At 44.4% G+C, this 13,253-nt stretch overlaps 1 protein-coding gene across 1 annotated transcript in view; it reads right to left on the bottom strand.

The window, feature by feature from the left end:
• Nucleotides 1–13,253, bottom strand: part of mrpl23 (mitochondrial ribosomal protein L23) — a 43,963-nt gene that overhangs the window by 19,125 nt on the left and 11,585 nt on the right. The window contains exons 3-4 of the mRNA XM_047596947.1: nucleotides 12,161–12,243; nucleotides 4,347–4,420 (exon numbers count right to left, since the gene is read on the bottom strand). Coding sequence (XP_047452903.1) covers nucleotides 4,347–4,420; nucleotides 12,161–12,243 — 157 coding nt within the window. The remainder of the gene's footprint in view (nucleotides 1–4,346; nucleotides 4,421–12,160; nucleotides 12,244–13,253) is intronic.

Below are 13,253 nucleotides of genomic sequence, written 5' to 3'. Positions count from 1 at the left end.
GAAGAAGTTTTTCTTTTTTTTTGTTTTGTTTTAACCCCCGGTCCGATACAGATATTTTAATGTTCAATGTGGGCTGATCCGAGTCCCGAACAAAATGTTCTCCCCTGGAGATTGTAGCACTGCGCCGCGTCTGTATTAAATCCAATAAATAGGGCTGTCAAAGCTAATTTAGCGAGTAGAGGATAGCTCGTACCTTGGCTCCAGAAGCTCCAACAGACGGTGAAAACCTGTGTTCTCTATTCCAGTAATGGGCTGGTCATCCAACAGCATGAACTTTTCTCAGCCTCTGCCTGAGTGTACCCGAGTGAATCGATTGTATATTAAAGTTGGGCCGCATTGGATGACACAAGCCAACTGACACTGAAACAGAAGAAGCAGCAGCAGCAGCAGCAGCAGTAGTTGTAGTAGTAGTAGTAGTAGTAGTAGTAGTAGTTGAGTTCTTCTTTGTTTTCTTCTTGGCAGCTTTGACATTAGTCAGCTGCCACAAACAAAGAAGGAAAAAAGAGGTTTTTATGCTACAGGGACGTGGATTTGATTTTGATCCATCTGGTACTTTAAAAAAAAAAAAAGAAAAAAAAAAAAAGCCTGGATCGGGACATCTCTACTTGTGAAAGTTAGTGAAAGATTTGCAAACATCCTTGAGAGCTTAGCTCTTCAACAGGGGGATCCACGGCCCCTAGGAGGTCTGCAGAGGTATGCACGGGGTCTTTGGTTGATTAGACGTTTATTATATATTTTTTTTTTAACTCAGAACTGAGAACAGTTTCATACAAAGCCCCAACCAATCCAATATCTGCCAATCTAGGGGAAAAAAATAAATAATATTTGAACTGTGTTTTATTTGGATGGCTTAATACTTAATGCAAAATGATAACAATAGTGTAAACTTATAAATAGCACTAGGCTGAGTTTAATATAGCCCTATTTAATCTCTAGCCAGACTTGTGTCAGGTTCCCCACGATTGGCCGAGATCTTATTCAGACAGACACTGTAATGTTAGCAGAAGCTAACAGTGCAGCTAACAACAACATGCAAAGCGTCTGAATGTTATTGATTACATACACTGGAGGAGAAACAACAAGAAATCATTTTGTAATACAGCACAGAATCAGATGAACAAACTGCTTCGGACCAAGTGCTGAATATATGTTATTACTTCTGACGCTTACAGCACTGAACTAGAATGCTGAGAATGGGCAAATATCCCATTCATATATTCTTAGTGTGGCCCTGCAGGAGCTTTCAACATGCACTTTGAAGCACTGAGCCCACTGAAGAGCTGCAGCTGGCACCAGCCAGCGAGGCTGCTTGCAAACGATACTGCGAAAGGGAGAAAATAACTTCAATTCCGCCAAAACTCACCACAACCGTTTAATTTACGTGCCAGGCAGAGGAACTTTATCGTAAATGTTTGACTGACAATAATGTCGCTGAACAATGACTGAAAACATTCAAAAATGACTATAATTTGAGCAGACGAGCGCTTTTTCCTTCATGTGAAGCCCCAGATGATGTTTAAACCGGTTTCAAATAGAACCTTGGTTTTCCAGGAAATAGTGGTACAGTGTGGTGCAATTCAGTGATGAGATGGGCCAAGAGGATTTAATGAGGGTAGACCACATCGTCTGACATGCATGATGGCATCATGAACATGCTTGGATGCAACAACAACAAAAAATAAATAAAAAAAAAAGCCTCGTCACATCCGGATTTTGAATCAAACCCACTTTAACAGAGGCTCCACTGCAAAAAAAAACAAAACAAAAAAAACCACACACATTTGTCACATAATAAAAGGTGTTTTTAAGTAAATTCCAAAAATCCAGAGGAAAATGTTATTTTTAACCAGACAAGAAATCTAATTACACCTACTGTACATGAAGTAATGTCTACAGCAGAGGTCAAAAAGTGCAATCCCGAATTAGATTTTCCGCCCTTTACTGCATCAAACAGATGGAACAATATGAGTTGACTGCGAAAATCGGAAACAAGTGTTACCCCGAGCGCGGCGGCTGGAGTTAGCCCTCTACTAGGGCCCAGCGGTGCATCAAAGGCGTCTGAGTTTAAACACTGCGGTCGCGCTGAAAAGGCAGTCAGATCTAAAAACAATCTGATAGACTCAGGATTTTTCATTTTGTACTGCTGTTTTTGTCACCCCACCACCACCACCACCACCACCACCACCACCACCACCACCCTGTCTTTCTCTCTCTCTCACACACACACACACACACACACACACACACACACACAAACACACAGAGACACACACACAGACACACTCACACAGCCTCTCACCCCTCCCCGCCGACTGCTTTGCCCCGTCTCTGGACCTCCCTGCTCTGGCATGACTCCATCATGGCCTTAGTCACCTCCCCTACTCACACACACACACAAATATATATACACATACACATATACATATATATATATATATATATATATATATATATATATGCACACACACAGTTTCCCACACACAGTGCATATTTCACACATGCAGACGCCCCCTCCTCCTCCGCCCCGATAGTGGGGTCCCCCCTAAGCCTGAGGAAAATGGCCGTCACGGAACCCCGCTAACGGGAGGCCTCCCCTCAACCACAAACCGAGAGTAAGGAATGAGAGAGAGAGAGAGCGCAAATGTATTACTGCTGCAATATTAGCTGATGGAGGGAGGGATGGAAGGAGGGAGGGGGGGAGAAAGGGGGGAGGATGAGGGTAGTAGAATGAGGGTGGGGGGGTGGGGGGGACCGTGGTGTGAGCATCTACCCACAGAACACTCTCCCACATGTGGAGTCAATTAGGAACAATCTTGTTTTCTACCGACCGCTGCAAAAGAAAGGAGGGTTTTCTGGGGCTTTTGTGTGTGAGTTTGTGCGAGTGTGTATGTGTGTGTGTGTGTGTGTACATAAGAGAGAGTGAGGTAGGAAAGGGAGTTGAGAGGAGAGCATGTTTTTCCGAAAACCTGCCAGAGAAATAGGCCGGATATTTGGTTTTGTTTCAAGCCATTTTGCGCGTAAAGAGGCTGCATCTCGGCTTAAACGAGCACAACTCGAGAAACCAAGTGACAATTAAGGAGGGGGAAAAAAAAAAACATGTCTCCCCAGGGGGGGGGGGTTTGCATGCATGAATGATGTGGACATGTCACAGGTGTGTGTGTGTGTGTGTGTGCATACATGTGTGTGTTTGTACATTGTTCTGCATCCTCACACCTATCATTGTCTCCCCGCCTGGTGAGACAGGAGCATCGCTAGCGACTCCGCTGGGAATTCCAGACGCACACAAAATCACAAGCCACTTCCTTGGTGTCAGACAAGAGGAAGTCTCCCCTTTAAAAGATTCATGGCCGCTTCAATTATGTATCCTCTTTCAAATTGTCGTGTTTAGACAGTTTTCATTATTCATCCGTTTCAAGATTGATGGCTCCCAGTCGGGTGGGTGGTGTGGCGTAAACAAGTGTCTACACCGCCGCTGATTTATCTGGGCGAGATCAAAACGCCAGGCACAAAACAAAGGTCCCCTTGCCTTTTTCGCGTCTGCATCAAAGGCTGCATTAAAAAAGTGACTTCTTTCTGACGTTTTTTGTCGGGGGGGGGCACCGTCCTGACCCGCGGCTCACCTCAAACACAGGTGTGCAGCCGATAGCCGTGATGCAAGAAGAGAGTCTGAGCTGACACGCCGCCGCCGCCCCCCCCCGGGAATTCCTTTTGTCTGACGCCCATCAAACACACGCACTAAGTGCACATGATTGTTCACATGCCGTCGTCGATGGCACCGTGCGCAACCATGCAAAGGTAGAGCTGGAACAGATGACGGCCATATCTCAAGATTTGTTGCAATAAGTCTGGCAAGAAACCAAAGGGAACCTTTCACCCCCGGGAAACCTGCGAGAGCCTCAAACTGCTGCTTTCTCAAGAGGGCAGCCAGAGTGTGCGAACGCAAACGGTACAGCCGCGTGATTTGTGCGTGCTCTTCATTTTTTCGGGATCAAAGAAACGACGCCAGGTAAATCAAATGTTTCGCGTGTGTGTGTGTGTGTGCGCGAGGACGAGTGAGCTCGAGGCCCAAGGGGGGAGGGGGAGCATCGGCTCAGCTCGGTCCCGCCTCCCTCACACGGCGAGCCCCCCCCCACGTCAAAAATAGCCCGTGACACAAAGCCCCACAATAATAAAACAACACAGTTGGCTAGGTGTTAGTGGGAAAGAGAGACTGTTATTGTGGCGAGGTCCCCCCCCCCCCCCCCTACTGTGTACTGGACACGAGTTAATGCTACTCACACGCTAACCAGGAACGACTGGGATGAGTGGGCGGATGAGTGGATGTGTGTGTGTTTATGTCTTCTCACCAGCTGAATGTAGGCTACTTTATAGTCCGGCTTCTTAACCCTCTGGTTCAGGTGATTCCTCTTCTTGTTGCTGCCTAGGAAACACACACAAAAACAACAGGTAACTTTGCTTTTACTGGCACAAACAGGGATGATGAAGCAGATTCCGGGTCGGTTGGACGGAGGCGATGGTGACATGTATAAATATGGAGAGAAGAAGACCGGGGCGATGAGAGAATGTGGAGTGGAGACGAGACAATTTTTTTCCTGCTTCATGTGGTGGAGGCTGTCAGGTCGCACGTCCTCTACAACTAGTAGTATTCAGTGTCGGTGGTCAATGTCGCACGTGGACGAGAAAAGCAACTTTAGAGGTTTAGCATCAATGCAATAAAGCGCCTCAGTTTTGGTAGGAGTTCAATTCCTGTCAAACTGAGGTATGAGACAAGCACAAGGATTATCATCTGATTTATATTATATATTGATGTTAAGACACCGATCAGGCATAACATTATGACCACATGGACCTTCTGAGGACGTCCTGTTAGTGTGGTGCTGTGGGATGATCTGTTTCTAGAGATCCAAGGAATTTGAAAGGGTCAACAACCTGTGCTGTATTTTTTTTATTTAGTTTTTCATAAACTTTTTTGTGCCTGCGTTGTTCTGCTAGCTGGGTTTACATGGACTTTTTTCTCATTCCAAGTGAAGGTTTCTATTCCAATCTAATGTTTACATGTACCTCTACTTTTAATCCGTTTCACAGACGTGTGACAAATCAATGAAAACATCACGCGACTGATCAAAGATGGAGGTGATGGAGGTCTCTCGTCTAATCAGCAGTAGCTGCTATTGTTTTTACACTTTTATTATTAATGACAAGGCTTGATTCAGAAAGTTTGTGGGGTCATATCCACTTATGCTATTGTGTTAGCCTTATAGTAAGTGGTCTTCAAAGTTTTCCTGCAGTTCTGAATTTGTCCCACGCTTCGGTCTATCTCTGCTTCAATTCATTTTTGATGGACTTTATTTAAACAAGTTCAATATTTCTATTTTTTTCTGCCGTCTAAGCGTGCAACAATGTCTAATTCTTTCAGACTTGAGCGAACGTCACTCGGACGTCACTGCACATTTACATCCAGACAGAGCACGCTCAGACGGAACGCAGCCCGACTTCATTCAGATTCACCGTTTACATGACTTTAGATCAGTTTGGGCCTGTTTATTCCTATCAACGTGTTTATATGGAGCATTTTCCTGGCTCCATGTAAACACAGATATTGTTTTTGGGGTGGGGGGGTCTGGTCAGGTCTAGGTGGGTGCTACATGTCTAAGTTACATCCACATGAATGAATACCAGGTCCAAAAGTTTCCCAGCAGAACACTGAACTGTCATAAGGGGTTGAGGTTTTAATGTATTGGCTGATCGGTATATATAGCAGTTATAATCACTATTAGAGCTGCTAGAAGTAGGTAGAACAACCAGAACAACCCAACTTCTTCAGTGTTTTCAGATAAAAAAAATAAAAAAATGACAATATGCCATATTGTACTCATCATTCTCTTTCACCACACCATGTTCTTAAGTAGATGTGCAACACCACTTCAACAGGACATTCTTCTTCTATAATTGAGTGCCCATGCCGAGGAGAAGAAGAACAAAAGGTCAACGACATAAGAACAGCACCACTTACAGTCCTCGTTAATACAACCGAAAGGTCGGGTTCACGGCTGCTCGGTCCTTCTGGTCGTGAGATCTGTGGTTGTTGAGTAATACAACTCCACTTCTCTCCATCTCATCGTACAGACATTTCCTCAGCGAAAATGTTTCCAGCTTTAAGGTTCATTCATGTGATCAATTGTTTCACATCTTTACAAAGCCATCGCGTTCCAACCGCGCAGACGAGCACCGTGCCTTCTTGCATCTGTGCCATTTCGTCAGACAGGAAACAACAGGAAATGAGGCTGCGAGGGTTTCCTGGTTTTTTGGGTTGTGGAGATGGATTGGGAGCGAGCATCAGAAACTCATTGAGAACGAAAAAAGTCTCCCATTTCCCTGCACGCTTTTGTTTGAGGTGCTGCAACAAGTTTGTCGTTCCGCAGTTTGTGGTTTTAATAGACTTTCTACAAACTTTACACGGCACGGCGATCTGTTTCACATCAGACTTTGCAAAACCAAACCATTCCTTTATAATCAAAGTGTTGTGACTGCCTGTATTTGGGTCATTTTGTCGTCTTTAGCAGCCGACATCTGCTATTACTCAAAAATCGTAGTTACCCGGTGACAGCCTGGATTGCGTCAGGGAACTTGTCGTAACAGAGGGCCAATTTTGTGATGTAGGTATTTAAAAAAAAAAAAAAAAACTCAAACACTAAGTCTATTAAAGGATTTGTTGATAAGAGAAAATGAAACATCTAAAAGCAAAGCTATTTTAAACAGCGATAATCATTTACCATAGTTTTTTGACCAAACAAATATCATTAGTTAATCCGTACATGTTTCTTTTCAAGCACCATTATTGTGATGACCATTATTACATCCTACACAGCTGTGCCTCTCAAACTTTCTAGGTCATTCACCACTTTGTTTCAGATGGAGCTTGAATTTTCCCCCTTGTTCAATCGCACCAACAAACATCCTGACAAATTACATGCTTTTAAATGTACTGAACAAACACAAAGTAATGTTATACTTCATAACGAATCAAAACCACCATCACCAAAAACAAAAAGTTCAAAGAAAATTAAAGTGCAGGAGAAAATTACTTTTTTTTTTTGCAATCTCTGCAAATCCATTTGTCAAGGCAGGTGAGCGAGTGATTTTTTCCTGCGTTAGTGGCTGCAATGAGCCTGTTTTCCCATTTTCACGATCAATGCTGAACCAGGATCTATTCGTTTTTGCCGAAGCAACAGCTGAGAGTCCCACCTCACAGAGATAAGACGAGACAAACGGTAGGAGAATGCAGACATCTCTGTGGATTCCCACCATGGCTCTGCAGAATATCGCTGCAGTTCAAGTCAATGTGTTTCCTTAAAATACGCGGCTGCTGTATTTTTCCAACTTGACGCTAGCAAACCGAATCTTTAAGGTATATTTCATCGTCAAGAAAGGAGATGCATTAAATTGTGTCACGCCCCCACCTGTCATGTCTCCGTCCCCCACCACTCTGAGAACTCTATAGCATTACGTTACATTCCAGTCAGGACAAAAGAAAAACCTCGAGACTAATTTAAGTTCATTTCTCTGTCTAACAGACGATACTTTGTGTGTTGACGTGGTGAAGGAAGGACCTGATATTGTTGACTGTGGAACGCAGGGTAACCGCTTCCCCACCTGGAGATGATGATGATGATGACATCATCCTCTCCCCTGTCTAACCTATCCAAGTCTGGAAGCAGCTCCGTGTGTGTGTGTGTGTGGCTTTAAATAAAAGGACGTTATTACTAGAGTAGTTTCATGCAGGTATCTTACTCTTATGTTACACACACACATAAAAAAATATAACTATCACTGGTGTATATAATGACCAGAGCATCATATGGTTCATCTCAGCGCGATGACTTTAATCTCAATGAGACCCTGGTGGTCAAGTCAACAGCCTCCCTGACTAACTGCCATTGCCATGGGAACGGTTTATGACCTGAAAAACAAGGGAAACATTCCACTGTAATGAGTCATTTGTGTGTGTGTGCGCGTTTGTCTATGTGTGTGTGTGTGTGTGTGGTACGTGTAGCTGGTAATCACTAGCAAGGCAGCCCACTGCTCAGGGAAAGCCCTGAGCAGGGTTGTAAAACAACCCCCTCCACACCACCCTGGCTAAGTGGAGGCCCCTGTGTGGGTGGGAGACAGAGGTAACAAAGTGTATGTGCCCGAGTGTGTGTGTGTGTGTGTGTTGTGATTAGGTTGCTGAGGAAATCCACAAGGAAATGCAACAACCCCTTGAAAGAGCAAGGTAGGATCCTGATGCATCCCCCCCCTCCCCCCTCCTCCCCTCGCAGGGACGCAACTCCGGCGAGCCAGACAAACACAACTTTTAAAAGACACAATGCCTGCTTGTGTAGCCCCCGTTTCCCCTCTCACACGTATGGACACACAGACGGAGCTTTCATGCAACACTCGCAAACGCAAGCACAATTTCTCCCACTTTGAGATTGCGGTTTTTGGCAGCCGGCTATCATGTTACAAATCCCAGACCGGAGGGGTAACCATGGCAACCCCTTCCAAAATACCCCCGCCGCACATGCAGGGGAAGAAAAGGGATTGTTTGCGCCCCCCTCGCTCTCCTCGAAGCCCGTTCCCGTCTTTACATTGCCAATGGAGTGGAACCCCTGACGCAGACAGGGATACCTTCTCTGACGCACCTCGGGATAACCGGGGGCCCTAAGCCACCCTTTCTTCTCCACACCACCCCCCCCCCACCCACACCGCCTCAATCCAATGCTCGTTGCTTTCCTTCACATCGGCTCCACCGAGGGGCTTTCCTTTCCCCCCGAGCTTCTAATGACACAACCCCTAATAAACAGCGTTAATTGGTTCTCCACACTGTAGGGTAGGCTAAGCTAAGGCGCCTCTCTCCTCCTCCCTCCTCCTCCCTCCACGTCTCCTTCCCAGTCTTTCCTCCAGAGGTGGAGGGGGCTCCTCTTGGCCCTTCGGGCTCCGCAAAGAAGGGACTCAGCATCTCTCCGAGATGAAGCCGCCCAAACGCTCCCTCTTTCTGTTCTTCCATGAACTTGCAAATTCCTCGAATTGTATGAAGCGCCCGAATCGGTCCATGCAAACTTAAGCTGTTTTCCTCCCCCCATACGAGGCCAAGAAGATTATTAAATCAATGATATAACACTGGTCTTGGCTCCGTAATCATCCTTGACAAGGGGGGGGGGCAGGAGCAGGGATTTTGGGGTTAGGATGAGTGTGGAAGGGATGAAGTGGGAAGTTTGTAAGTGAATAGTGTGTGTTTGTGTGGCGGGAGCGTGGGGTGTCCTGGGACAGCTGGAGGCTGGAGTGCTGCAGCAGCAGATTGTCAGATAAGCAGCTGTGTGTGTTAAGGGGAAAGGAGAGTCAGGCACGCTAACCACTACCGCAACTAGCCGCTGGAAAACACTCCCGCTGCTACATGTCAACGGAAGACCGTCTACGCTGTAAGCTAAAATTGCTAATCGGCGCTAACCACTGCTGACAGTCTCCAAAACAGAATCAATTAGACTTTATGCTTCCTAAAACATTCTTTCTGTGAACTCCATACATCATAACTGAAATCTAATTTGCAAAACTGTCAACAAACTAAAAGTGTATTTAATCCGGGGAAAAGGAAACAATGTTGACAGAACATGTTTCATGGTAGTTCAGAAGGTTAAGTCTCACAGAACAACAGTTTAAAAACGTTAACCCTGCTTTGTTAATTATATCCACCAGAGTCTAGATAATGGATGGAGAAATGCACCAAAAAGGTGCCTCAATACTGAATCCTGAAAATATACAGTACCGGTCAAACGTTTTGTTTTTTTTTATTATTGAAATGTGTGCAGTTTAATGTCTTACTCTGAAATTAAAACCAAGGCCAAATAAACAACCGAAGCTGAAAAAAATAAAAAATAAATAATAAGCAAAAACATATTCCAAACTCTTCACTCATCAAAGTGACCATCTTTGGCTAATTTAACATGTGGACACACTTGTGACATTCCTTCTTTCTAAATTGGAAATCAAATATTTTTCATTGAGTTCTTCCCAATTTTTTTTTTTTTTTTTTTTTTTTTGCATTAGTTCCCAGAAATGTGTGTCTCTTGTCTTGTTGCTTTCACTCTTCTGTCGAGTTCATCACAAACCAGCTCCGTGGGGTTAAAGTCTAGAGACTGGGCCGTGGTCCACTCCATGTTTTCAAGCATCTTGTTTTTATCCTGAGGTAGTTCTGGTAGAACTTGGACTAAAGTTTTGGGTCATTATCTTGTTGTAGGATGAAGCTCTGACCAACTATATGAGAGGAAACTGATGCTGCTCTAAAACTTTGGACCGGTAGCGTATATTAAAAGCTATGACTTAATAACTGTCTGCTTCAAAATAATCACATTTTTTAAATGAGATGATCAGTGTAGCTATATAATAAACAGATTGTCAGTATGTTGGTTAATTTCACATCTTCTTAAGCACATTTAATACTTAAAATGTCAGTTTTCAGATGGAGACCAAGCCATTATTTCTCACATGCACCATCTAGGAACTCGCATTGATAAGCTGGAGCGTTTGGTTGTGTGTAGGAATATCATGTTGATTTTCTTGCAGAGCAGCAAAGGCATCACCAGCTGTTAAATGTAAAAAAAAAAAAAAACACTAAATCTGATAAAAACCGGGGGGAAAAATGATCGGTATGGCAACACCTGTTAACTCCCCTTCAAGATCCGCTTGAACAAACAACCCCTCGGACTTGACACATCTCACGCTCATGCGCTGCGCTCTGGATGTGTTTTTCTCAACTCAGGAAGGAGGTACAGAGTTCCTCCGTGTAAACACGACGGACACAAACACTCGTTCATCCCACTGTCAGTGAAGTGCTCAGGATGGACATGAAAAGACAGAGTGAGGTCATGTGAATGTACGTGTTCATTATGTATTTTTTTTTTCAATTTATTTTGTAATTGTGCGTTTCTTTCCACTAATTCTAGATGCATGAGTTGAATGTGTTGACAAACTTATTCCACAAATAAAGACGCTTGGATCAGGCATAACATTATGACCACCTTCCTAATGTTGTGTACGTCTCCCTTGTGCAGTTGTGGCTCATCAGAGAATGGACGTGGGTCTTTTGAGGGCGTCCTGTGGTGTCTGGTAACACAATGTTGTTAGCTTTGGGTCCTATGAGTTGAGGGGAGGGGGCCTCTGTGGATCAGCATCCCACAGATATTTGATCAGTTTAGGATTTAGTGAATTTGGAGGCTTCATGTTTGGTGCTACGTGTCTAAGTAATAAGACGGTCCATGATATTTACTTCGCTTGTCAGTGGTTTTAATGTCACACATGATCTGCTGTAATGAGTGTAGTAAGACCTGTGTCTAACAGCAGCAAAAGTCGTTTTAAATCAAATTATCACACAATATAGCTTACATGTGGACGGCTATTAATACGTTCAAAATAACTATTTACATGCCGACGGGGAGGCGGAGGGAGCCTGTGTGTGTGTGTTGGTCCCGTGGAATGACTGCGCACCATTTGCTCGATTCGCTCACGACAGCTGCAGTACAACTTTAGGATTTTAATTTGGACGAGATGTTTGTGGCTTGGTATTGCATACCATTAATCAAGTGTTTTCACCACTCTCAACAGTCTGGACGGACTCCATGTCTTTACATAGACGTACAGTCACAGTGTTTGTAATGTTCTACTGGCTTTCCTCGCTGTAAAAGGTCAGCGACTGACTGAAGGCGATGTAGTTTATTGTTTTATTTTATTTTATTTCCACTCTCAACCCCACAGTTAATATAATGTGACATATTCTTTACAGGGAAACCAAAAGAACAGCGTCTACTCATTTCTCCAGAGTAATTTGGAGTTGAAACACGGCTCGAATGATAATAACTCCTAGCGATTAATCGCACCTGAAAATGTTATGTGACGTACGTGTTTTGGACTCGACCCGTAAACAGATAAAACCAGATTCCGAAAAGACAGAGGCATAATTAAACTTGACCCGAAGGACAGTCGAAAAAACGTAAGCAGCAGTCGGAGACGGAACACCATGTCTGGCTTTGGCATGTTGACATTTTATGAGGTCAAGTCAACCACTCCAAGTTCGATAAATGTTACTGGCTGTTTGTGGGCGCCTGTGCCAAGTAGTGAAGACACTCACCATACTGTATCCTGGTGCGCACTGCTCCCACGGGGACGTTGTAAATCTTCTCCAAGTAGTTCTTTACGTCATACTTGGTCATTCTGTCCAGACACGTCCAGGATGGACGGAGGAGAAGGAAGGAGAAGAAAAAAAGAAAAGAAAGGAGAACAGGGGTTATGCAAGGCTTTCAGCAACAGGATCTGTAAAGAGTGATTTCCATAATGGAGTCAGGGGATAATGTCTGAAGTTGCAGTCCAGCACTTGCAAGGTTACACATAACACCACGTTCACTTAATCGACACCTGCATACAAATGATTCGGCCCATTTCCACGCTGCATTCCCATAAACCCTGGCCGCTACATTATCGGCTGGAAAGAGACAGGGCGCTCCCATACGGACCCATATTCAGCTTTTATTCTATGGACCATAAAGTGGGGAGAGAGGAGAAATGTGAGTGTCAGTGTTCATCCAATTAGCTGTCTGCGAGTATTGATCGCGCCCCAGTGAAACCCTACACAGGAAGTGGGCCTGGCACCAACCAATCTGGCGGACTGGCCCAGCTCGAGCTAGCCCACTGGGCAGCATTTGGAACACATTTCTCTGACCAGAGGAAGAAAGGCTTTTAACTGCTAATCAATCTGGCCAATTGGATTAGCCTGGTAGAAAGCACTTCCCAAATGCGTCTGACAAAGTGCTTAATAGCGACGCTGTGGTCCGACATGAGAGCCTCGGATATGGCATCTTCTATCACCTCATTTGTTTCTTCGGCAGGGCAGAATAATGTAATATTCAGAGGAAATAGCACAATACCTTGAGTTATTGTGGGTGAGGTAAACATTTGCATGGGAAAATCCTATCTGTGAACACAAAGAGTCTTTGTACCTAGAGTGATGTAATACATGTTTCCATGCTGTACAAACAATTGCCTTTTCCTCCATAATGGGCTAAATTCTGGCAAAGCTGACTGATGTAGAAATAGACCACTCCTATTTGACCTGCGAAGTTGCGTGTGCTGAGAGAGGTGAGCTTATATTTGTGATGGTTTGAGTAAGTATTTCCATATTTGATTCCACCCATGCACAAAGCAGCAGGACGGTTTGAAGCGGCGAC

The sequence above is a fragment of the Mugil cephalus genome, chromosome 10 (genome assembly GCF_022458985.1).
Source record: "Mugil cephalus isolate CIBA_MC_2020 chromosome 10, CIBA_Mcephalus_1.1, whole genome shotgun sequence".
NCBI lineage: Eukaryota > Metazoa > Chordata > Actinopteri > Mugiliformes > Mugilidae > Mugil > Mugil cephalus.
The sequence above is the reverse complement of the archived record's forward strand: the minus strand, read 5'-3'. Positions and strand labels throughout refer to the sequence as shown.